General features: G+C 51.3%; 1 protein-coding gene across 4 annotated transcripts in view; it reads left to right on the top strand.

Annotated features, from left to right (window-relative positions):
* The window catches only part of LOC1277410 (microtubule-associated protein futsch), a 38271-nt gene that overhangs the window by 11263 nt on the left and 3866 nt on the right, over window positions 1-23142 (top strand). For all 4 annotated transcript variants that reach the window (XM_061644911.1, XM_061644935.1, XM_061644929.1 and 1 more), the window contains exons 3-6: window positions 11231-11381; window positions 14670-15055; window positions 15130-15277; window positions 15370-23062. In XM_061644911.1, coding sequence (XP_061500895.1) covers window positions 11282-11381; window positions 14670-15055; window positions 15130-15277; window positions 15370-23062 — 8327 coding nt within the window. In that variant the 5' untranslated portion in view covers window positions 11231-11281. The remainder of the gene's footprint in view (window positions 1-11230; window positions 11382-14669; window positions 15056-15129; window positions 15278-15369; window positions 23063-23142) is intronic.

Genomic DNA, 23142 nt, shown 5'->3' with positions numbered 1-23142 from the left:
CGCTTTAGATTAAAAGCCTGCCAGGACTGGACAAGTGCTTTGGGCGAGTTGGCGTCATGTCAGCTAATAAAACATCACAACGCACTTTCCTGATCAGCTTAACAACTACCTACTTTTCTTCCGGTGACCTACTGGATCGCTTTTTTCCATTCCATTCCATGTTTGCTGTGACAGCCAACTCGAATGCCCTCAGGCATTTACAAACATCCTTGCACTAAATGCGTTGCATGCGCAAGTGCACATGAGTGAACGCGGTATCGGTGAGACCACTTACACCCCTCCTTCCTAGCCCATTTCTTCTACACGTCTGTGTTTACGGGTCTCTGACATACATTCGGTGATAAACAGTCCAGTGATACAAAGCCCAGGTCCAGAGAACGAATATCCAGCGACAGTTTCGATGCCTTATCCCACCATTTCTTTGCACTGCGTGCGCGTGTGGTATGGCACAACCAAACCGAAAAGAAAAGGCAGTAGAGGAAGAAGATCACAAAAACGTCTCACCATGACAGGGTGGAAAAGCCTCTGTCCCCTAATGGTCCCGGCGCATCAATACGGGGCTTACACCGCGAACGTATCGTTTGCGTCCTGTGCGCTGACTGATCCCACCCATTACCGGTGCATTGCATTGTGGGCCTGATGTAATGTTTGCTTTCCTCACCCAGCGCCCCAGAAGGTGGAATGTCTTGGGATCAGCTTCGCGACAGTGGGTACCCAGATCAATATTGGGGTTGGAGCGATGGGGCGCAGTGACAGCCACGTAAGTATGCTAACATTCTCTCCCGGGAAGCGCACAATCTAGGTTGCGTAGATTGTGGTCAAACTCCGGAGGAACTGAGGTAGAGCACTGGTATAAAATCTACCCTGCCTTCGTACCGTGCTGCAAGCTTGGAACAAACCGTGTATGAGTAATGTACACTCTAGAGCTGATGGCTTGCTCCTCTTTCCCTTCGTACACCTTCTACGGCGGGCTGTTCGCGCGCGATATCCATCCGGTCCGGTTGCTGCGACCGACCCATCGATACCGTTATTGGCTCGATCTTGGCTCTATAGCCGGACACAGTTTTGCTTCCTCGGTGCATTTGGATGTTTTGGAGCTCTCTGTGGTAGCTCGCTATGATCTCCGACTCACATGATGCGTTGCGAAGACTTTCTCAATAGTCTTCCAGGAGTTGGTCGGAAAAATACGAGTGAAAACTGCCAGTATGCCAGTAGTAAGCAATAGTTTCTACGTCCCTGAGTTGGGACGCTAGTGTGGGAGCACACACTACTCTTGCTGCTAAATAGTTGTGCGTCTCCGTCACCGTTCCGCCTTTGCCCGCCAACAGTACATCCGAAGGTCCCCGTAGGTATTCCAAGTGGCACACCGAGAGTCGAACCTCGGCGAAAATTAGGTTATGTAGCAAATCGGAACTTTTGCGTCGCAACCACGCTGGCACGCAGTGGAACGGGGTTGAGTGGAAACTTACATTACCAGAACGAACACATAGGATCGACAGTATTAGAAACGAGAAGTAGCAAAGAAAAAGCCACGAAACGTTACACGAAATAACAGACTCCAGGAAACCGGGGGAAAAAGGCAAAGGCTCATGTTCGCTCTTTCTTCTGGTACGCCGCTGCTTTCAAGTTCAGCTTCTTCCCCTGTGTATTGTATCATTCCTCGGGCGCAGACCAGCCCGAGCGGTACCAGCGATGGTCCAGTCAGGCTTCATCCTCTGGGATGGAGTTTTTGCTCCACACCTCTGCCTGCTGGTACCTCTTACTGCGGCGTACGCATCCATACGATTGATGCATGGGACGTGTGTCTTCTTTTCCGATTTTCTTCCTTCTCCACTGCTTGGAGATCGAAGATGTATCGAATGCTGCTGCTGCTGCACGTTGCCTATTATAAGAGAAGGAAAAAAAACAGGCCCATTCCAGCAAGACGTTTGGAAATCGCGCGGGCGAGGAGCGCGCTGGCAAACGAAAACATCCCCCCAGGGGGACGAGGAGGGGGATGGAGCAACAATAAGAAAGTAAATAACTGCCGACTGCGGACCGCGCCAGTTCCCAAACGAGCGAGCGCGAAGTAGGATGTGAGTGTGCACTGTTCGGCCAGTCACGACCGCAAGCGATGGTCGATGGTCGAAGAGAAACCCCGATTGCCCGATCGAATACCCTCGGCATGTGAGCGTCGGTTCAACGCCGGGGTCTCTTGCCTGTTCGCTGACCTCTTTTCCCCGTGGAAGTGGGTGCAAAACGGAAAGCAAAGCAGGGACGGACGGCTGGGTGGGTCATTCTGAAGAAGGCGAAAAGTCGATTCGTGCCTACCAGGCAAAGGTATGCGCGAACGTACAAACCCAGGAGTCACCCAGATCGAACATGTCTTATAACCTCCTCTTTGTTGGGGGGGGGGGATGGTTGGGGGATGAAGATGACTGTGTGACAGGTAGTAGTGGTGAAGAAAGGTTGAAATCGAGTCCATAAGAGTGACTCGGAGAAGGAGGAGGTCAGGAATGTGTTCGCTCGGAGCGACCCGCGGAGGCTCTATGGACAATTGCTGAACCTTACGAGATGGAATAATGGTGGAGAGTGAGTTAGAGGAAGCTGACCCGGAAATAGCGCACTTCGAACGGATTTCCGTATATGCCCTCGACCAGTCTCAACACATATTCCCATGCTTTTCGGGCCAAATCACCCAGCCAGATCAGGACCGGCGAGAGAAAGCTGCCTTCGGGGCGTTTCGGGATGACCCCGAAGGCAGCCAAAACCTGGAGCAGCGAGCAGTATCGATCCGTGGTATGACCGCGAGGGTAAAGGCGCTGGCTCTAACGCTCCAAAAGATCGTGAGATCTTTCGTTTGCTCTTGTTGGGAAATGCTGTTGCTGATCAGGGAAGATGCTGTACTCTGGAAGGTTTGCCGGAGTTGATATTTTTCTCTCTGAATGACTAGGCTGTGTATCGCGGGCTAGATACGACAACCCAATTTGTCACTGCGAACTCGCTCGGCACCGCTACTTTCCCGAACCAATTATCGAGCAGGACCTGGGTGACAGGCGCAGATAGCCTGGGGTCTAACGGAGAGGAGATCCAACTGTTAAATCTATCTTTAATGTCCTGCTCGGTTAGCTTGCAGTGGTCCCAGTCCCCCTTATTCATTTTCTTCCCTTTCTGTCAAGCAGCTCACGTTCTTGCCGCTTACCAGATAGGGAAAGTAACGAGGATAGATGAAGATTAGGGCCGCACAACTATGGTGAGAAGTAGGCCACGAAACTCATCATTGGTCATTGGAGCAAGGCATTATTAGCTGTTCTCGGACAGGCAAAGCCCATCGGTAAACTGTTGTCATCTTGATGTTGCTGATTTGATGTACGGTACGGAAGATCTGCATTCGCCGATGTCGGCACTCCGGGGAATTAAGAGCAGCAATCATTTCGATGCTCCACTTGTTAGTCATGCGATTGTGATTAACCTTTTTCGCTCGATACCAAAGTGAGATTGGCCTAATGCTTATATCCCAAGGTTCGAAGGATGGAGTTTGAATATCTTCAAATGGTTTCATGCAAAAATGGAGCAAATTTCAGAGCCAGAACGCATACATATGAACAAGATGTTAAGCTGAAACGTTTGCAGATGCTATGTAAAATAGAGTTATTTCATCATTTATAGCAGACGATTGTCGTCACATACACCAGTGGATATGATTGAGCAATGCCTGGTAAAATGGGCCTTTAGCAGCAAACTTCACCGCGCATTGAAAAACACTTGAAAGAAGAGCATATCTACCCCGCGCTATCAGGAAGCTGAGCACGTGCTGCAACCTGCTGGACACTTCAAACCTCAAACTTCAACTCACCTAGAAAAGAAGCAAGTCTTCAGCCCCGACGTACCTCTCTCTCTCATCACGTTGCCCCCAAAAATACGATACCGACGCCAAACTACCGCCAAGAGCATGGTGGCAACCGGTTCGGCTCAAGTGGTTGTAATGATGCGTCAGTAACACTATTACTCTATATCGAACACTTCTCCGCTTCATTAGGTGAAGTTGTGTGTCGTTTTTTTTCTTCTATTCGGCTTTAATCGTGAAGTGTGCACACAAATACACTCGCGGCCCGGAAGATTAGCACCGCCTGGCTGGGCCGGGCAGAAGTTGTAGTCGTTTGGGGCGGGAAATTGAGAAATTGGGCGCATGGCGTAAATAGCGGGCGCTCAATCGCAGGAAATTAAAGCAGAACAACATCTGGTTTAACGCAAGGTAGTTGGCAGAAATTAGCTTCAAATCACATACGCGCACATCCAAACCAGCGAAGAAGAAGGCTCCAGGGGAAGAAGGCTCCACAAGACCTGATCCAATTTGAACAACTTTGGTGCAAGAGAGCGCGCATGTAAGGATGGTTCGTTCATATATCTCAAGTGGTAAGTGATAAGTTTAAAAGGGTACTTCTTCGTATTGGCAGATGTTTCAGCGATTTCGTAACGCGTACAGCCATGCTGAATGGGCGCGAATCTATTCTTCAGCGACTAGGCACGCCTCCTATAAAGCAACGGTCCTAGGTTGAGACAATCGGGAAAACCTCTAGATAACCCCAATAGTTTCAGCTTGGACACAAGTCTCGGCTACTCGAAACCGAGTTCAATCAATTGATGCAGTTCGTCGCCTAGCGGCTGCAAATGAGCGCGCACCGTCTCTTCCGTCTCGCTACAGCATGAATTGGCAAAAGTTTTCGATCTGAAACATCGTCCAATTGCGCTAGCGTAGAAGAGTTCTTCGCTCAAGTAGCACTATGGTTGCAACCGCTTCAACTAGATTGGTGTTTGCTCGCTGGCTTGCTGTTGTTGAGGTACGATGCTCCTCCCGACTAATGACTGGCGGTTGCTCTCCGCAACCTCACACCGCGAGCACGCACGCACTGCTAAGACGATCCGAATGAGGAAGAGGATGAAGCAGAGGAGAGCCAAATGATGATAATGATAATGTTCGATAGTTATTTTGACTTTCCGGGTTTTGGGTGCGAAGCTAGGAAGATTTGGTGGATGATCAGCGTGATCTGCTGTTTCGAGATTTATTTCGAGACGCTGCTACTGGTGCGTAGTAGCGCCGCTCACTTTGGCCGCTCATCATAACGCTCGCTGGCCTTGCATTATATTCCCTTCCCACCCCGAAAAGGTTGGGCATTTTTTCGTGTTAGTTAGCGTGTGCTTTTTTTCCTTAATTCTCCCACTTGTACCGCTCAATTTGCCACCCATCGGTCATCGTTCGTTCTCCGGTTCGGGGCGGAAGCATCACCTTAGCAACACATGGGCGGCCAACGTGGCTTCCCGTAAGCCCCGAAAAATACAAACACACGAGAAAAAAGTCGTGTATTATAGCGAAAAGAGTCGTCTATTCGTCAAGTATTACAATAACAGAAAGTCAATCAATTTATAGTTTCGATCAGAAATTTAATTTTAGAAAAAATCAAACTTCTCACAATGTTAAATAATCAATAGGAGCGAATTACCAATTTTTGGGACATTTTCTCAGCATTTTATCGAACGTCCCCCAATGTACTCTTCCCAACCTTCTGTAGACACACACATACACTACAATACGCACACATGACGCAATGCACGTAGCGTCCAGCCAGACGGCCCAGAAAACGGCAACGCGACCAGTTCCGACGCCCACGCCAATCACGCGCTCAGCAGCAGCGTTATTAGTTCCGGTCCCGGATGGGGAACCGCAAGTTAATGACAAGAAACTAGGCCGCTCCGTGAGTGTCGGTCTCGCGCCGTCCCGCCTGCCTAGGCTCTCAATTGAAAACGGTCAATTTGTAGCCGAAAATGTTCGACCGTGATGCCACAGGCCCATCGGGTAAAATCTTTTATTACCTATCATAAACGATGCGTCTAGATGTCGCGGCCAGATTCCCAAGTTCACCAAGTTGGCCCATAAACACGGTGCTAGTGCCGGTGGTGGTGTTGTCTGTTGTCTCAGGCGCAGCATCAAGAACGGAAGCAATAACGGTGATTAGATGATTGCCTGGCATATGCATACCATCTAGTCCGGGACTCGGGTTGGAGTTTTGGCTTACACACCGACACCGGATTGCCTATCCCACACCAGCTTGCTGGTTCAGGTTTAGCAACACACACCGAGAGCGCTGCTGAGGAGACATGTGATTCATTTCTTTATGCAAAAACATCTACCAAGCAAGCGCGGTCTAGTAGCAGCAGCAACCGTGCATTATTGCGTACTGTGGTGATAGTGATAATAATACAAGCCATTGCTGACAGCATAAAATTGAGAATGACACAAGGCATGTTGATGTCAAACAAAACAAAACATACGCCCTCAAACAAACAAGAAGAAATAGGGATCCACAATGACTGCCAGTGGCCACTAACCGAATCCTTGTGCCCAAAAGACCCATCCAAAGGCGCAGGCGAAAAAAAAAAACAAAAATCCACACGTCATCCGTGGAATGATAATGTTTGCGCTTACCGAAAAACTCACACACAAAAATCGGCAAGCGTTCGAGGCAAGCTCCGGTTGGGCATACATTAAACCGAAATCGATTCCGAGTCCCCAAAAAGCCTTTTGCCAGCAGCCTCGCGTGTGTGTGCTGCATACCTAACGAAGGCGCAAACACACACACATTTTGCGCACTCGTGGGACACGCAATGGTGGCGGTAGTTTTTGTGACAACCATCATACCCGTACCCATCCCACCGCCACCATTTTGCTCCCACGAGCGCGGCTTCGATTGGGCGAGACGCGCTAAAAATGCACAAAATATGGCGTTCCCGCGTGTGCAAAAAAGAAGGCTACTACACTCACTCCATTCTCAAAATAATCCCTAATGTGTGTATTTGTGTGAGTGCGTGGATGTGCGAGCACGCATATACAAAATATTATCCCGACTAACGATTCCCGCGCCTTCGGTGATGCTCCAATATTGGAATTACGCTTTCTTTTCTTTTTTTTCTGGTACCTTTTTTCCAATGACACGCTTTTATGGTATTTTTTAAATCCTCCCCATTTTGCTCATAAAACACGGCCGAGGAGATTTGCAGGACGTGCCGAATTGTGCCGGGTGCCTGGGCAGCCTGTTAACGATCGTGTCGTGCCCCAAGTGGACCAACCTTGCATCGCCCGAAAGCCCCCGCAAATTTCCGCGGGGTTGCGCCATAGCACGTACAGACGCGGCACAGAAGTGTCTTTGCTACTTCGCTCAATAACCTTACAGCCCCTCGAGCGCTCGGTAATGTGTAACACCCCTTTTTCATCGGGATCGGATAATTCTGGTTCCTTTCCAGTGGTGCCAGTACAGAACGGCATAGGAACTGGAATTTTGAACGGTAGAACAAAGAAACCATGCCGTTTGGAGTTGGTTGACTGCCACAAATTGCAATGATGGGTATACTTCATGATGGGTTTGTTAGTACAAGATAACAGGTTTCAAAAAGAAATAAAACACAGTTCTTGGTTTTCTAATAGGTCTAAGCTACTGCAAAGTCAGTTCAGGGAATGAGCCCCTCACATGCAAAAAAGATATCAGCATCTATCAGCATATTCCCCTTTACTTTATAATGTAAATTAACGAAAAGACATTTCGAGATGCTATACACTGAGTAGCGCATCCCTCACACACGTCAGCCCGTTGCTTGGCAGGGCTTTGGAGCCTTTAGCAGCAGCACCCGTTGGTAGAAGTAGACGGCAGCAAGGATACTGGTGACATAATCTCGCTCGCGTGGTATCGTGCTTTTCGAGCCGGCCCATCTTCAAGAGGGTTCTCTGGAGAGCCGCGCCATATCCGGGGAAGATGACATTGGACCGTTTGGAAGTTGCTTGCACGAGCACCAGCACGATGAGGACGTGTTTTGTTTCAATCCTAACCCCAACCCACCCTCACAGTCGCCCGGTGTGCGATTGTGCACGATCAGGCACGAACCATTTTTGCGACCTTCGCGCGGCACTCTAAACGCCGCGTGCAAAGTGTGCAAAGTGTGCACAAACCGTCGCTATGACGTCGCCATCTCATTTAATCCCACTGCTGGTAATGTCTCCTACCCCCTTCCCGTCTTTCCGGATGGCATTAAGATTATGCACACAAGAGAAGCTGGTGGAAATTGAAGAACTCTGTACGAGATTTTCACAGTGAATTAACATTCCCTGATGTTGCCAACTTGGGACTTGCGGTAAACACTGAAATACAATTGCAAGCTAATCACCCTCACACGCTCATAATAAAGGCAAGTTTGGCGTAAATTTGGTAAAAATGCTACATTGACGAGGCCCTCAACCGAACCATAATCGATACGACCACGTCTAATTTGATGCTAAGTCGCAGTATGATGGCTAGTTTTTCGTGAAAAAGATTGCCCCATTATCCAAATTACTGACCTAAGATCACATTATTGGGGTAATTAATTTAGCACAGCTCGAACCACAGGCCGACCCTTCGAAATCACTTTTTTTCGCTCAACGGCAATCCGATTGCTCTGCACTGTCTTCAACAGGCAGGTGCCCCCCCAAACAATGAAAATCAACAACAACCAACTGCTTCTCACACTGCCGTTTGCTAAGTCTAACCACATTAATGCAAACGCTCGTAGGACATGCTGAAAATCTGTCTGTCCCTCAATGCAGGTGCTCATGGTTTCTTGTACGACCTTAGCGCAGAGCGAAACCACGACGACTCTTCTTACCGGATGTCGAACGGGTGGCGAGAACTCAATCAGTATGTCTTGGTTCTTTAGCCTCGTTGCTTATGGTTACTTTTTTGCGGGTCTTGAAAGTTGCAGTTGTAAAACATTCTTGAGGTACGTTCAGTTCTTCCAAATCGATCCCTAGTGCTTGTAGAATTGTAGGTGATTTTATTCATTTTTCTGTGTAAAAATGCTCTTTATAGAAACGAATGAGTATATCTTTTTCAATTGTTTGTTTTTTCTTTTCAAGATAATTCAAAAGACTAGGAGGCATAGTTTGAAACGCATTGCTGAGATCTTCCTACATTAACTAATTAACACAGTTGAATAGGTATTCAAACCCCCCAAGCGTCCCAAATATCCAAAAGTAAAAGTTCAATGAACCTGCTATTCCTTTCACGGATAAGAAACTGGTTCAGATTCTGGTTCACCAATCTTTGCCGCACTTGCCAAAGTAATTGCTGCTGCTTTGTGTTGGTAATGCAAACACGTGACATCAATCATCGATTTACAAACTCGTTCAAATGCCCACCATCTTCCCACCATTCGTTCTGTGGTCAGCAGCTACCCCCTTTCCGTTGTGCGGAAAGTACGCGACCGCACCTTGGGAAAGTACCAGTGGCACGTCCAAATTGCCGGCTTCCAATTAGCTCACCACTGCGTGTATGTGTGGTGGGCCAGTTCTTTCCCAGGCACAGAAGATAGCGTACGCACACAAACACGCATGCACATCAATTTCTTGTGTGGTGCCTCTTCTTGGCAATCGGAAAATCGCCAGCCAAGGCCAGCTCGGAAGGTAGAAGCAAAGGCTTACGGTTTCCCAGCGTAACACATACACACACACACACGGGGGCAGGGCAGCGCTAGGCCCAAGGCGGCCAACGGACTGCCGGAAAGTGCCGTTAAATGTTAGTATTTAGTTACCGGTGCAGACCGGAGAACCCTCCCCCCTGACGTTCGTATGTGATGCTTAAAACTCGATCCACATCATCATCAGCTCTAACGGTGCACGAGAAGTCACGAGACGTCCACGCCGATATTCACACCCCTTTCGCGGTAGGGCGGGGAGGGAGCCCGGTTGTTCATGCTATGTTGTTGTTTTTTATTCCTTTCTTTTTTGCACAGTGTCTGTTGCTCTATAATCGCCGATCGCATCATAGATACCGATCATAGATGGAGGCAGGGTTTCCAGCACGAGATGTTTTGTTTGAAAAGATTATCTTTCCCACCCCATACCAAAACTGCATCAGAAAATGAGCATCAAAACTGCATACATTAAAACGTTGCTAGAATCTTTGACACAAAAGTCACATTAAATCATTGAGCAAACAGCAGCAAACTGCAGCAAAAACCAGCAAACACCCCTATCTGCAGCGCATAATGTTTGCACGGCACGACCTGACCTACACCGCATGCGGAATTCACGGACACGGAGTCCATTGGCTTGAATCGCACTTACCCAAAGTCGGCCCATCTCGGCAACAATCTTGACCGTGAATCCATCCAGCTATCTCTCTCTCTCTCTCTTTCTCTCAATCGCCTGGTGCAAACGACTTTCACCTTGCGTGTAAGTCAGCACTGGAATTTGCATCCCCCGAAACGGTTTGCACTTTTCCGCAGCAGTCGCAAACCAGCAAAACTGGCCGCAGTCAAACCGGGAAGGTAAAAGGCACGCAGGAAAACGAAGCAACAGCAAACAAAAAGCACCTCTCACAGTTCGAACCAGTTTTTACCGTAATTCCGGACCACTCGGCCTCTCGGTTGTTTGTGCGGAGCCTTTCCTAGTCCAGCGAAACGATGGTTTGGCTGGCGTCATCCCTCGTCAAGTGCTAAATTCCTCCCGGCTGAACTACTTGCGTCGTTACGTGACAAACATTCGCTACTCCACTTTCCGGGCGCGTTATTTAATTGCGGAAACAATCCGGACGCGATAAACCCTAGATCTGCTGGCCTGGTTAGGCCAGGCCGTTCGATTTGGGTTCAACATTCCCTGGGTTCAAGGCAGTATTTCCCTTGAAAAAAAACGAATCACTGAATTTTGTTCCATTTTAATAGTTGCAATATGTTGTACCGCACATTTTCGAAACCCATTTCATGACACATTCTTTTGTGTTTTGTGTGTCTTTCGGGTTGCCGTTTTGTTTGCTTCTTCACAGTTCTTCGTAGCAGAGAAAGCGGCCTGCCTGCGTGCTACCGCGGGAATTAGAAGATGCTTGGTTTTTTTATTGTTGAAAACTGTGTGCTGCACAATTTGTGCTACTTTTCCACTTCCTTTCTTTCTCTCTCTCTCTCTCTCTCTCTCTCTCTCTCTCTCTCTCTCTCTCTCTCTCTCTCTCTCTCTCTCTCTCTCTCTCTCTCTCTCTCTCTCTCTCTCTCTCTCGTACTCTTTCTCACTTACTCGTGCACATGTTTATGTTGATGGCGGTTTGGCATTTCGCTTTGCAGCGACCACTGGCAGTGCTTCTGATTTCAACAAATCCTAGTAGACCTCAATGTAGTCTTGCCTATTTTCTAATGATTTTTTTTTTGTTGTGCTCGTTTTTTCTTCTCTTTCCCACAGCCCGTCATTGCATCCGCCGGCAAGCAAAAATAACAGCCCAAAACGCTCAGCATGATTATTAGGAGTTCGGGCCTGTTCGGGCTCGACCAACACACGATGGCGTACTTACTAGTGGCACTAGCACTGACGCTGATACCGGCAGCACACAGCGGTAAGTAACAGCGATTGCAGAGGTACAATGTTGTCATTTCTGAGGGGCGGCAAGATGCGAACCAACAAAAGAAAAATTTGTAAATACATCATCAACGGCGGTGCGCAATCAGCGAAGCACATTTATCGGCCAATGACTAGGGAATATTTGCGCCGGCAAGCTTATAACTCACGATTGTTGCCCGGCAATGGGGGAAACTGGCTGGGATAAAACGATTTGTTGTCTATCCCGTGCAGACAGCAATGACGTGAACAGAAGGAGTGCGTGTGATGCCTTTTGACACATCACCGACTGGCTTTTTGTGGTACCATTTGTACCTCAGCTTGCCAAAACAAAGCACACCAGCAAAAAGTACACACGTACAAGACATGTTTCGACCACCACCCTCTAAGATGACAAATGACACTCGCTTTAATGAAAACGTATCCCGCTCGTCGGCTGCTGCCAACCCCGGCCGTCCCTGTGATTGTGCATTATTTTTCGGACATGGCGGCTTATGGCGTAGCAATTAGCTAGACAAACCGCACGGGTTTGTCGCCCGTCTTCTTGCTCTGCTCTGGGCTGGTGGTATTTCCCCTTCTTACCAAAGGTGAAGGCGAAGGCAAGAACAAGTTTCAGTGTGTCGCTGGATGTTGCCCGCCCGTCCTTTCACCCTTCGCAAACGAGCGCGTCCCGTGTGTTTGCAGCAGTCCGTAATGATGCTGCAGCTAAAGATGCGTATCTATGTGTCTGTGTGTATGTGGGAAGGCGCATGGGCGAAGCGTGTGTGTGCGTATTAAAAGGGGGAAATCGAATATTTTCATAACGGTACCGGCAGGCAGGAGGATCACCACACCGGCCCACGCCGTGCGGAGGAGAGAAAGGTCCGCGCATCTGAAATTGCCAACGCAACCGTCCGTCCGTCCGTCTTCCGTCCGGCGTCCCGTCCAGCCGCATCTGTGGTATGTGTGTGTGTGTGTGTACTGTGAGATGTTCAGCATTCTTGCCCGGGGAACGGAACTCAATTTAGTTTGGGTAAGCCCAACCACGTGCACGTGCCAGCGCGCGCGATAAGATCGGCACATGACGCATGGAATCGCCCAGCCCAACACGTCGCCGCCGATGGTCAAGCAGCAGGTCCGGCTTTGGCAAACATAGCATACACGCACAGAGCCTATTAAAATTATCGGTATGTTCATCTCGACACACTTCAGTGCAGAATAAAGACAAATCCTGCGTGGCAGTGGTAGGCATACTTCTTGTGGCGACCCACACATACACACACACACACATACTTCTCTGTTTGTTTTGGAAACGTTCAGCCGAAAGGTGCTAAATAAACTTGAACCCTCTGGGAACCTCCGCCCATTTCTTATCCCATCCCGATCCAACAAAATCTCCATCATTTCACCTCCTCTCCTCTCCTTTTACGCAGCCCAGAGCGTGCTACTTCGGCTCGGCCCGGGTCGCGTAAGATCTCTTTAATCCTTAATTTCTTAATTAATGTCACCGCATCGCCACCCTCCGGCTTTTTTCTCCCCTGGGCTACAGACTCCTCATAAACGTACATATAGATTGGCTCATCAAAGCGGCATGCCGAAACCCCTGGATTGTGCACACGACTGACGCGAGCACGTGTGATTCTCGGTGACGGTGCTCCAGGGGGTTGAAAGATGCACTTCGCTGCCTTCGCTCTCCCTCGCAGACGGAAATATTCAACGTTCGTCACATTTACGGGTATAACGGCACATTCTTTTTCTTTTTTTTTTTTGGGGTAGAAGCTTGGGACATTCCAGCATGCGATGCTGTTACCGGTTTGTTTTTTGTTCGAACGGCTGAACCTGAGCCGTCCTGACACAGCGAGCTAAATCAATACCGAAATGCACCATAAATGTCGATGCCCCCCAAAACTGAAAACCGACCGGGCTGGTAAATAAAGCGGACCTGCTGGAAAGAAATGCTGGGAAGAGGGTAGGGGTGTTACTGGGGAAGCTAACAGATGACACTCACAAACAAGTGTGTCACACACATAGATAGCTCGTGGACAGTCCCATTTTTCACCCGAGCCGAACAATTGATGCATAACTTTTGGGTTGCCTCTCAGTACACGAGAGAATGAGGAAAGCCATGCTTTCTTGCCGTAATTGATGGATTTTAATCCTAAAATCGTTTAGTACAGTCTCAGGCTGATATTTTTGCCTTTGATTAAAAAAAAAAGTTAAGATAAACAATTCAGAATCACATACATAATAAAACATGACTACCTTTAATTTGCAATAAGCCGACCCATCAATCAAACATGCTTTCTCTGCCGCGTTGCGTAGGTAGCAATGCCATTTCCGATTGCAAGTATCGATCGTTATTTAGTCGAATGTCATCCAAAATCTCGTCAGTACCCAAAGGCCTTGTCACTTGAGGAAATTGGTACATTAGGCATGCGACTCGCCGTGCGACACGCTTGCCAACTTTGCTGTGACCGCAGAAGTAGAAAAGCAACGCGTATTACGAATAATTGGGTGAGAGAAATCGCACGGAGACGAGAAGGAATCCGGCGTAACGAGGTATTGTACATTAATATTTATGAAACCGTACGATGTTGCGGTGGTGGAATATGATTCCGCTTCCGCTTGGTGCGTGGAATGGACGCGGAAGAAAGATTGCAATGCAAACGTCAATCTGATTTCTGGATGAAAATATCACACGTTTCTGTAGGAGTGTCAGGCGTCACAATCTGGTACCAGGGTCGAGGGAAAAGGTCGTACATGAGAAGTGAGAAGCGAGAGTACTCTGTCGCCTGCCGGAAGACGGCTGAAGACCGTGGCTTTGGTTTTGGGGCGGCAACCATCGGGTTGAGCTTGATCTGTTTCCACAAAACCATCGACTAAATACAGTCTAGCAATGATTGATTGACAAAAGCCTTGATAATCTGCTCAAGTACACCAGTACATCATACAATACAGGTGCAAACCTGGCAAAGTAAGCACTGAAACATGTGAGCCCTAGGGGCGCATTATGAACTGCAAACTTCCGACAGATTGGACGAAAGTGTGCCAGATCCAACCGACAATTATGGAAGGCTTCAGTCGGACCTCAAGAGCGGGTGAATGACAGCAAGGTCGCCACCATTCCAGATAGGTTTCAAACTAAATCCAAACAATAATAACGCACACTATTGGATGATTGGGTAACGCTAGTAACGCAGCAAAAGTCAAATCGTTCTTACGCCACAGAATCTTACGTTTCAAGACCAAACTGCTCAAACACATTTAATTATTAACTATTTCAAATCGTTCGTATGTTTTACTTTAGCCCCGATGTACGAAAGTGATCAAACAGAGCTGGAAAATTATGGCGAATCTACCGGGTGTTACTACAACTATAACCATTACGGCGAAGGCGACCGCATCATGACGAACGAACCCTGCCTGAACTGTACCTGCCACGACCGCATGCTCATGTGCTATCTGCGCGTCTGCCCGTTCACGAAGGCGATCGGTCAGGACTGCACGATTGAAAAGCGGGAGGATCAGTGCTGCCCGGTCATCACCTGCCCGGAGGTGGAGGTGCAGCTCGTCGACCACCAAACGACGGCCAGCCCGTCCAGTGCGCTCGGTGCCACCGCCGGCAGCGAGGTCGGTTCGCTCGACCAGTACGGTTGCTCGATCAATGGACGCTTCTATCCGGAGGGAGCTCAGGTACGCTGTTGCGCGAAGATCCTAGACGAACGTGCAAGTAGCTGACGCCTTTGCTTTTCATTTTCTGTATCCAGGTGCCATCAAACCCACAAAAGCCGTGCGAACTGTGTTACTGTATTCGCAACATGACGACCTGTGTGATGCAGGAGTGTACGTTGCACATCGATGGCTGCCAGCCAATCTACAACAAGGGTGTCTGCTGTCCGGTGAAATACGATTGTGGTAAGTGTTGGGATGGACCTAGCTTGATCTACTTGCTGACAACAGCTGAAATGAGATCCAACCCTAAACCAACCTATGCTCAACCTTTACAGATCACGACAAGGATTCGACCCTGATGTTGGAGGACGAACATACTACTACGGTGCGTCCGACGCCCGGCTTCATTCTCACGACCACCGTCTCGCCGGCTGTATCTACGGACTGTGTGCACAACGGAGAAACGTATGCGGATGGTGCACTGATCATGACGGACAAACCGTGCGAACACTGCTACTGCATGCGAGGCGATATTGTGTGCGCTGTTCAGGAGTGTGGAACGCCGCTGGAGAACGAGGGCAAAAACTGTACCGCACTGCCACCAGCAGCCGGACAGTGCTGTCCGGATAAGTACATCTGCGACGGAAGTGCAGCCGCACCGATGACGACTACAGTGCCAGCGGTTACAACTGCCGCGGACGACGTTGAAGAGCAAGAACAGGAACAGGAACAGGTAGCACAGTCGTTCGATAAGGCTCAACCTGAGCAGGATGAGCAGCAGTCTGAGGCGACGCTAACGACCACAGCAGCTAGCGTGGAGCGCACCACAATGCCACAGCATGATGACGTTGTGCCAGTTGAGAAGGAAGAGATTGACAGCGAGGATGATCAGCAAGAACAGGAACATGTGGTACCACAGTTCGAGGACGTTCAGACCGACGATAGCCACGAGGAAGCCGACGACGATGATGCTCAGGTACCGGAGAAGGTTGATGATGAGCAGGTAGCAACAACGGCACGCCCATCCTTGAGCGAAGCGCCCGAAGCTGAAAGCGATCACATTCCTGGCCATGTGGGATCACACGAAAGTGAGGAAGACAAACAGCAGGAAGCCACAACCGTGGCTGACCTTGACGCTCCATTGACAACCATGCGCCCAGCAGTGCAATCGACTACGGTGTTGGCGGAACAAGAAAGCACAACAAGCCACGCTGACGTTGATGCAGAGGAGCACGATGTTACTGGCACGACTGTTGCACCCACCAAGGATGAACAGGCACCGGAAGCCGATGCAGTGTCGTTCGAGGAGGAAGAGGACGAGGCACCGGTGACGACAAAACCAGCTTTCGATGAAATTGCCGCACCTGAGGCTGAGGCGACGACCGTTTCGCGTGACGAAACCGTTGAGCAGACGATGACGACCGCTCTCCCATCGCAGCAGGTACCGCTGACAAGTGCGGATGAGAAGGAGAACGAGATCGACGATCATCACGACCAGACAAATGCAGTTGAGCATGATGATGGTGCTAGTGCAGACATCCCTGAAGAACAGAAGGAAGAAGACGAACAGGTCGAGCAGGAAGAGCAACAGGAAGCTGCCACCACACCAGTTGTGCCAGTGCGTGATGAAGTGCCCAGCGAACAGGACCAGCAGACGTACCAGCCATCGGAGCCAGAGGTGTCGGTACCAGAGCAAGACAGGCCGGCAGTAGTTAGCACAGATAAGAAGGAGCCAGCACAAAAAGCTGACGATGAGCCGCAGGTGCCTGTCGAGCAGGACTTTGTCGAGCTGCCACCGGCAGTCGTCGTGACTGAGCTGCCACCGGTCCCAACTACGTCGGACGAACCTTCCACCACGGAGCAAACGCCTGAACCACCCAAGGATGAGATACTGCCGAATATGCCGCTCGAGGCCGACTCGCACGTCCTATCCGACTCTATGACGACCGAGCACGCGCCGACCTTTGGCGATCGCAAGGAGGACGACGCACAGGAACAGGAGCAGCGCCCTGTGCAGGGTGGAGCCGATCTGGACGAGCCAGTGGAAATGAACACAATCATTCCGCTCGATGCGGAGGAGGACCAGAAGGTTGAGCACCCTAAGGAGGAGGACCAGAAGGTCGACGAACAGGATGAACAGGATGAGCAGGTACAGGAACAAGCGCAGGATGTTGTACCGGACACACACGCTGACGATGACGACCAGGCACACAGCGGCGAAGAGCCGGAAGTCGTGACACCTGTAAGCGATGATGCACAACCGGAACCAGCGGCACCGGTCGAAAAGGTTGGCGAAGACGATGAGCAGCAGACCGTGCACGAAAGTCCGGACCAACTGTTCCCGGAGTCGATTCCTGGCGAGGGAGACTGTCTGATCGATGGAGTCACGTACGAGAACGGAGCCAGCGTGCCAGCTAGCGGTAAATGTCAGGTCGCTTGCCACTGCTCCAACAGTATCGTGCACTGCGAGATGGTACGGTGCGATGCTGCTCCTAGCGCAGACTGCACGCCGAAGAGCACGTTGCCGGGTGAATGTTGCCCATCGTACAGCTGCCCCAAGGAGGCGTCCACAACGGTGAGCTCTGCCTCAGTTGAGTCGACTGAAGCTTCTACGGAAAGCGATGCTGAAAGTGAGGAGGAACAGGTGTCGGCTGATGTCAGCGCATCCGACTCGGGCGCTTCCAACGTCGAATCCGCCGAAGCAACAACCAAAGCACCTGCCAGTGATTCGCAATCACTGTCCACCGATGAGGAGGACGATGATGATGTATCGGATAAGCCATCGGAAGCTGAGAGCGATAGCGCTGGGGCCGATTTGGATGATGAGGTGTTCAAGCCCTACCGGCCAACTGAGCCTTCACACGGTGAAACGCACATTAACTTCTTCGCCGGCAACCGGCCAACGACTGCAGACTATCACGATGAAATTATCCTGAGCACGGCAGCTCCGACCAAGGTACCGGTGGTGGTCAGCACGCAGGATGACGATGTAGCACAAGAAGATCCAGTAAAGATGGAGCAACAAGAACAGGATGCCGCGCCCGCAACTACACAAGCTAGCGTAACGGAATCTGCGCTCCAGGAAGAGGGTACTACGTTGCGCACTGCAGAGCGTGGCCCCGAGTCTGACGAAAGTGTGGCAGCAGAGCAAGACGATCAGGAGGAAGTAACCACCGCCAAGACATTCGCTGAGGAGACTGGAACGACGCTTGCCTCGGTCGTAAAACCTGAGGAGGACAGCGTAGTAGAAGAGGGACAGCGAGGGGAGGATGATGCCAAGCCCGAAGACACTACTAGTGGCGTGGAAACCGATCAACAGGATAAGCGTGTAACGACCGTTGTCGCCGATGAGGTAGAAGATGATAAGGAGCAAGCAACTACGGTTAGCACGATTAGCAGCGATAAGCAACAGGAAGTTAGTAAGGCCGATGATGGAGTAACAACATCTAGCTCGGTCGCAGAAGATACGCCGGTGTCGGTCGAACAGGATGAGAAGCTGGAACAGCCAGCACCAACGACAGTTCGCACTGTGGAAGCCGACGAAGACACAGCAGTTGCGCAGGAACAAGATCAACCGCAAAGCTCTGATGATCAGGCGGAGGACGATGATGAACCTTCCAGTACGACAGTCCGTGCCGATAAGCCATCCTCAGTGGAGCAAGACGAAGAGGGCCCGGCCCAAGAAGCAACGACAGCTCGTGTCACTGAGACAGCTACGGAACAGGAGGAATCAGTTACGGAATTCGAAACTAAGCGTAAAACGATTCAAACGACAGTTGCACCTACAACGGTTTCAGAGCAGCAGGACGATCTTGAAAAGACTGAAACCACAACGCAGCCAGCTGCTTCTGCTGCTGCTGCTGACGAGCTCCAAGAAGAGGAACACCAGGAGGTGAAACTAACTGATGAACCGGAATTAACTGAAGATGATGCTCAAGAGTCTGCGGCAGCAACCACCTCACGGCCAACCGGTCAGGAGGAAGCTTCGACACAGTATGACCATGTGCCGGACACCACACACAAGCCAAGCGAAGCGCACGATGACGAACAGCCAGGCACCACCGTGTCGTCCGTAACCAGTGAGAAGGAATCCGACGTACCTGTCGCCGTGACTGTCCAGGCAGCCATGGAGCAGGAAGATGATGAAGATGTGAGCAAGACGACCGAAGCGACAGCAGCACATAGCACCACAGCTTCATCAAATGCCGTCGATGATGCAATTATCTACCGCGTCGACGAGGAAGAAGATAACAAACCGATCGTGAAACCAACGCTGGAAGAAGAAGTTTCAACATCGCATGCTGTACAACCAACGCATGATGAGGTGAAGCCTGTTGAGGATGCAGCGAAGCCACAAGCAGTTGATGCGCAGGAAACGGACGATGACAATTTGATCAGCCCAGTCGGTGGGGAGCCGGAACAGGACGGTGGTTTCCATTTCCCGCAAGAGGATGATGAGGAACAGGAGGAACCAATCTTCAAGCCGACGCTGGACGATACTGAACAGCATGCTGCGGTGCCATTGCCTGCTGAAATTCCTCAGGAAACGGTCCCTCTAGAGCCGGTGGATCAGATCAAGGAGCAAGAGGATGCTGAACAGGGCACTACTCCACGGGCGGAGCAAGAAACCATGGCTCCAAGCACCTCTAAACCGGAGCTGCCGGAACAGGAACGCGAACGGGTAACGCCAGCGATCCGAGATGACGAACAGAAAGACAACGAAATCGAGGCAGACATGCAGCCCGTTGCTGTGCCGGAAAAGAAGCCTGAACCGGTGCCAATGTACGACGAGATTGAAGAAACAGAGCAGCAAACGGTTGCTCCCACCAAACAAGAACCGGTACCAACAACGGTTGCACAGGAGCAAGAGAGCAAGGTACAGCCGACTACGGAGGCAGCTGGAAATGATGAGGTATCGTCTGTGGAGCAGGACAAACCTGAGGCCGATAGTGAACCAGAGCAACCAGCGCCGGTAACGCAATCCAGTCCAGTTGATACAACACCAGCGATCGTACAGGACATTGAGCAGGAACAGGATGAACAGGAACATGACACAGAACCAGAGCAGGTGCATTCCGATGACATTCACTCAACGACAGTCCGCGTTGCTGTAGCAGACAGCGCAGAGGATGAGGAACATGACGAGGAACATCTCATTACGACGCCCGCCGCTGTGCAGGCTGAACAAGATGAGAAGCAGCAGACGACTCCAGCGATTGCGGCCAGCGACTCTGACGTAACGCCAGTGGAGGAAGAACATCCGGATGTACAGCACGCTGATAAGGTTGGTGAAGATGAGGAGCCGGAGGATGATGTGCCGGTTGCCACTACGCCACAGGTGTTTGTTAAGCCAGTTAGCACGGACGATGAACAGCAAGTTGAGCAGGTTGAGCAGGATTCGGAGTCGGACGCGCAGAGTGTTTCTGAACACGCTACCACGCAGGCTGCTACTTTCGATGACAGTGAGCAAACTACAACGGCAGATGTTGCCGACGACAGCAAGACGGTTGCTCCAGTAGCTACGGAACAGCAAACTACAGCTGCACCGGTGCAGGATGGCGAGAAAGAAGATAGTGAAAAGCCAGTATTCAGTGACGATGCCAGCGCTCCTGCTGCTGACGATGATGAGAGCCAGGAAGAAGGTAGCGAACAACAAACACATACACCTTCGAAGGTCCCAGTAGCACAGGCAGCTGATGATGTGTCGGAGGATTCAATGTACCCAACCGAACCAGTGCCTGCTACCAATGTGGCCGATGTTACCGAAGCTGTACTGCAAGATTCTCAGGAAGACGAGCAGGTCGAGCACGATGATGATGAACAGCAGACACGTACGACTCTACCACCACAGGTAACGCAAGACGAGAAATATCAGCCGCAGCCACAGGAAGCAGACGCCATCACTAAACCAACTGAGCCTGAACAGGAAGCGCCAATGGAGGATGAGGTCGAGTTCGAGCCTGAGCAGGAAAAACAAACGACGGCTGCACCACAGGCTGTGGAGGAGCACGACCAGCACACGACGTTGCCATCGACTTTGAGCAGCGCTAGCCTGGATGAGGAGGTCAAACCTGAAGCAGATAAGGAAGAAGACACCATGGACGAAAAGGTTCACGTCACTACAGCACGCGTTCCAGCAATGGAAACTGACGATAAGCACGAGGACCAACCCGAAGCCGATCTGCCCGAACCCTCGATCGGTGATGTCGATGAAGATGATTCGTACTCAACCACGTTCGCTACACCAGAACGAACGGGACTCGATGACGCTGAGCAGGACACGAAACCAGTGGAGAAAGAGACGGCTGAAAGCAACACCACGGTCCAGCCACCTAGCCCAGTGTACGACGAGGCGATCGAGCCAGAGGCAGACTCTCAGCATAAGGACGCACCATCCAGTACAGCACTTCCAGTAACGACTGCTGCACCTTTGGAAGAGGATGAAGTGCAAGATAATGACAAGGACGGCAAGGCAACGACGGTACAGCCTGCGTTGATCAGTGAAGAGGACCGTCAGCCATCTACCACGGCGGCCTCAGTCCAGGCCGAACCAGAGCGTGATCTTCCCAGCGAAGGTACGGTCGTCAGTGATGCGCAGGACGAAGAGCAGACGGATGAGGCCACCACACCGGCGAGTGTGCCGGAGAGTGACGAAAAGGTTCAGCCAACGGTATCATCGACCACCGGACTGCCGGTCGCCTTCGACGCGGTGGAAGTTGGAGCTACCTCGGAAGAAGAACACGATGACGCAGAACAGCCACAGACGGACGATCTAAACGCGGATGATGAATCATCCGAGGAGGCAGAATCGTTGGCTGCAGTGACGACGCCACGAGCACCAGAAAAGGTTTCCACCACAGCCGAACCAGCCAGCACCCCCGTGAAGGAGGTGTCCGCAGAGGAGCTCACTCCCAAGCCTGAAGTGTACACGACGGTCGCCGCCGAGTCGGACTCGCAGGTCACCGAGCAGCCAACCACTGTGCAGCAGGAAGCGGAACAGACGTCGACCGAAGTGACGGCCGCGCACGCCGACACCACAACTACCTCCAAACCGTCGCAGGATGAGATTCAAACTACTGCTGCCGCGGTTGATGTGATCAATCGTGACGAGGAACAGCACCACTCGGAAGCTCCGGAAGAGGTTGTTTCGCAGGAGCCGGCAGTGACGACCACGTCGACAGCTGCTACCACCGCTCAACCGGTGGCAGCGGAGACAGACGGACCTGTACGAGAGTCATCGCAGCCCGCAACGACGACGCAAGAAGATCTCGCATCATCTACCGTAGCCGCACCGGTTGCGGCACAGGACGACAAGCTGGACGAGAAGGTGGACGAACAAGCCGTCGTGCCCGCCGTTCCCGAGAAGCCACAGCCGGTCAGTGATGACAGCGAAGAGCAGCAGGAAGCAGTAAAGCCAACCTTCACCGAGGACGAACATGACGACCAGCAGAAGGTGCAGGAGCCTGAAGTCGTTGGAGTGAGCGAGGAAAGCAGCAGCCTGGCGAAACCGACGCAGCAGCCGGAAACGGTCGGACCGTCGTACGGTGCGCCTGGTCAGCACTACGACACCGGCTACGGCCATATGCCGCCCCACTACCCGCCGTCCTCGTACGAGGATGACTACGGAGAGGAGGAGGACCCGGCCGCGTTCGGGCCGGGCACCTGCCGCTACGGTGGCAAGCTGTACGTGTCCGCCCAGCAGATCCCGCGCGACGATCCGTGCGACTTCTGCTTCTGCTTCCGCAGCGACATCATCTGCCTGCAGCAGTCGTGTCCGCCGCCGATCAGCGGCTGTAACGAGGAGCCGATTGCCGGATTCTGCTGCCCGCGGTACGAGTGCCCGGTGTCGATGGCGACCGTGCTGAACGTGACGACCAGCACGACCACCACGACCACCACGCTGCCGCCGCATTTCTTGTCCCACGCGTACAAGGGGCACGTACAGAAGCGCGGCTGCCAGATACAGGGCAAGCCGTACAACGTCGGCGAAACCGTGGCGTCCGCGTCCGGTCCGTGCATGCGCTGCACGTAAGTATTCCCCGAACTGCTTCCACCGTACCCGTTTACCGCGCAACACGCCTACTAAACCTACCTTTCTTTTTTGCTCT

Source organism: Anopheles gambiae, chromosome X (genome assembly GCF_943734735.2).
Source record: "Anopheles gambiae chromosome X, idAnoGambNW_F1_1, whole genome shotgun sequence".
Classification (NCBI taxonomy): domain Eukaryota; kingdom Metazoa; phylum Arthropoda; class Insecta; order Diptera; family Culicidae; genus Anopheles; species Anopheles gambiae.
This window is presented reverse-complemented; position numbering and strand designations above follow the sequence as displayed.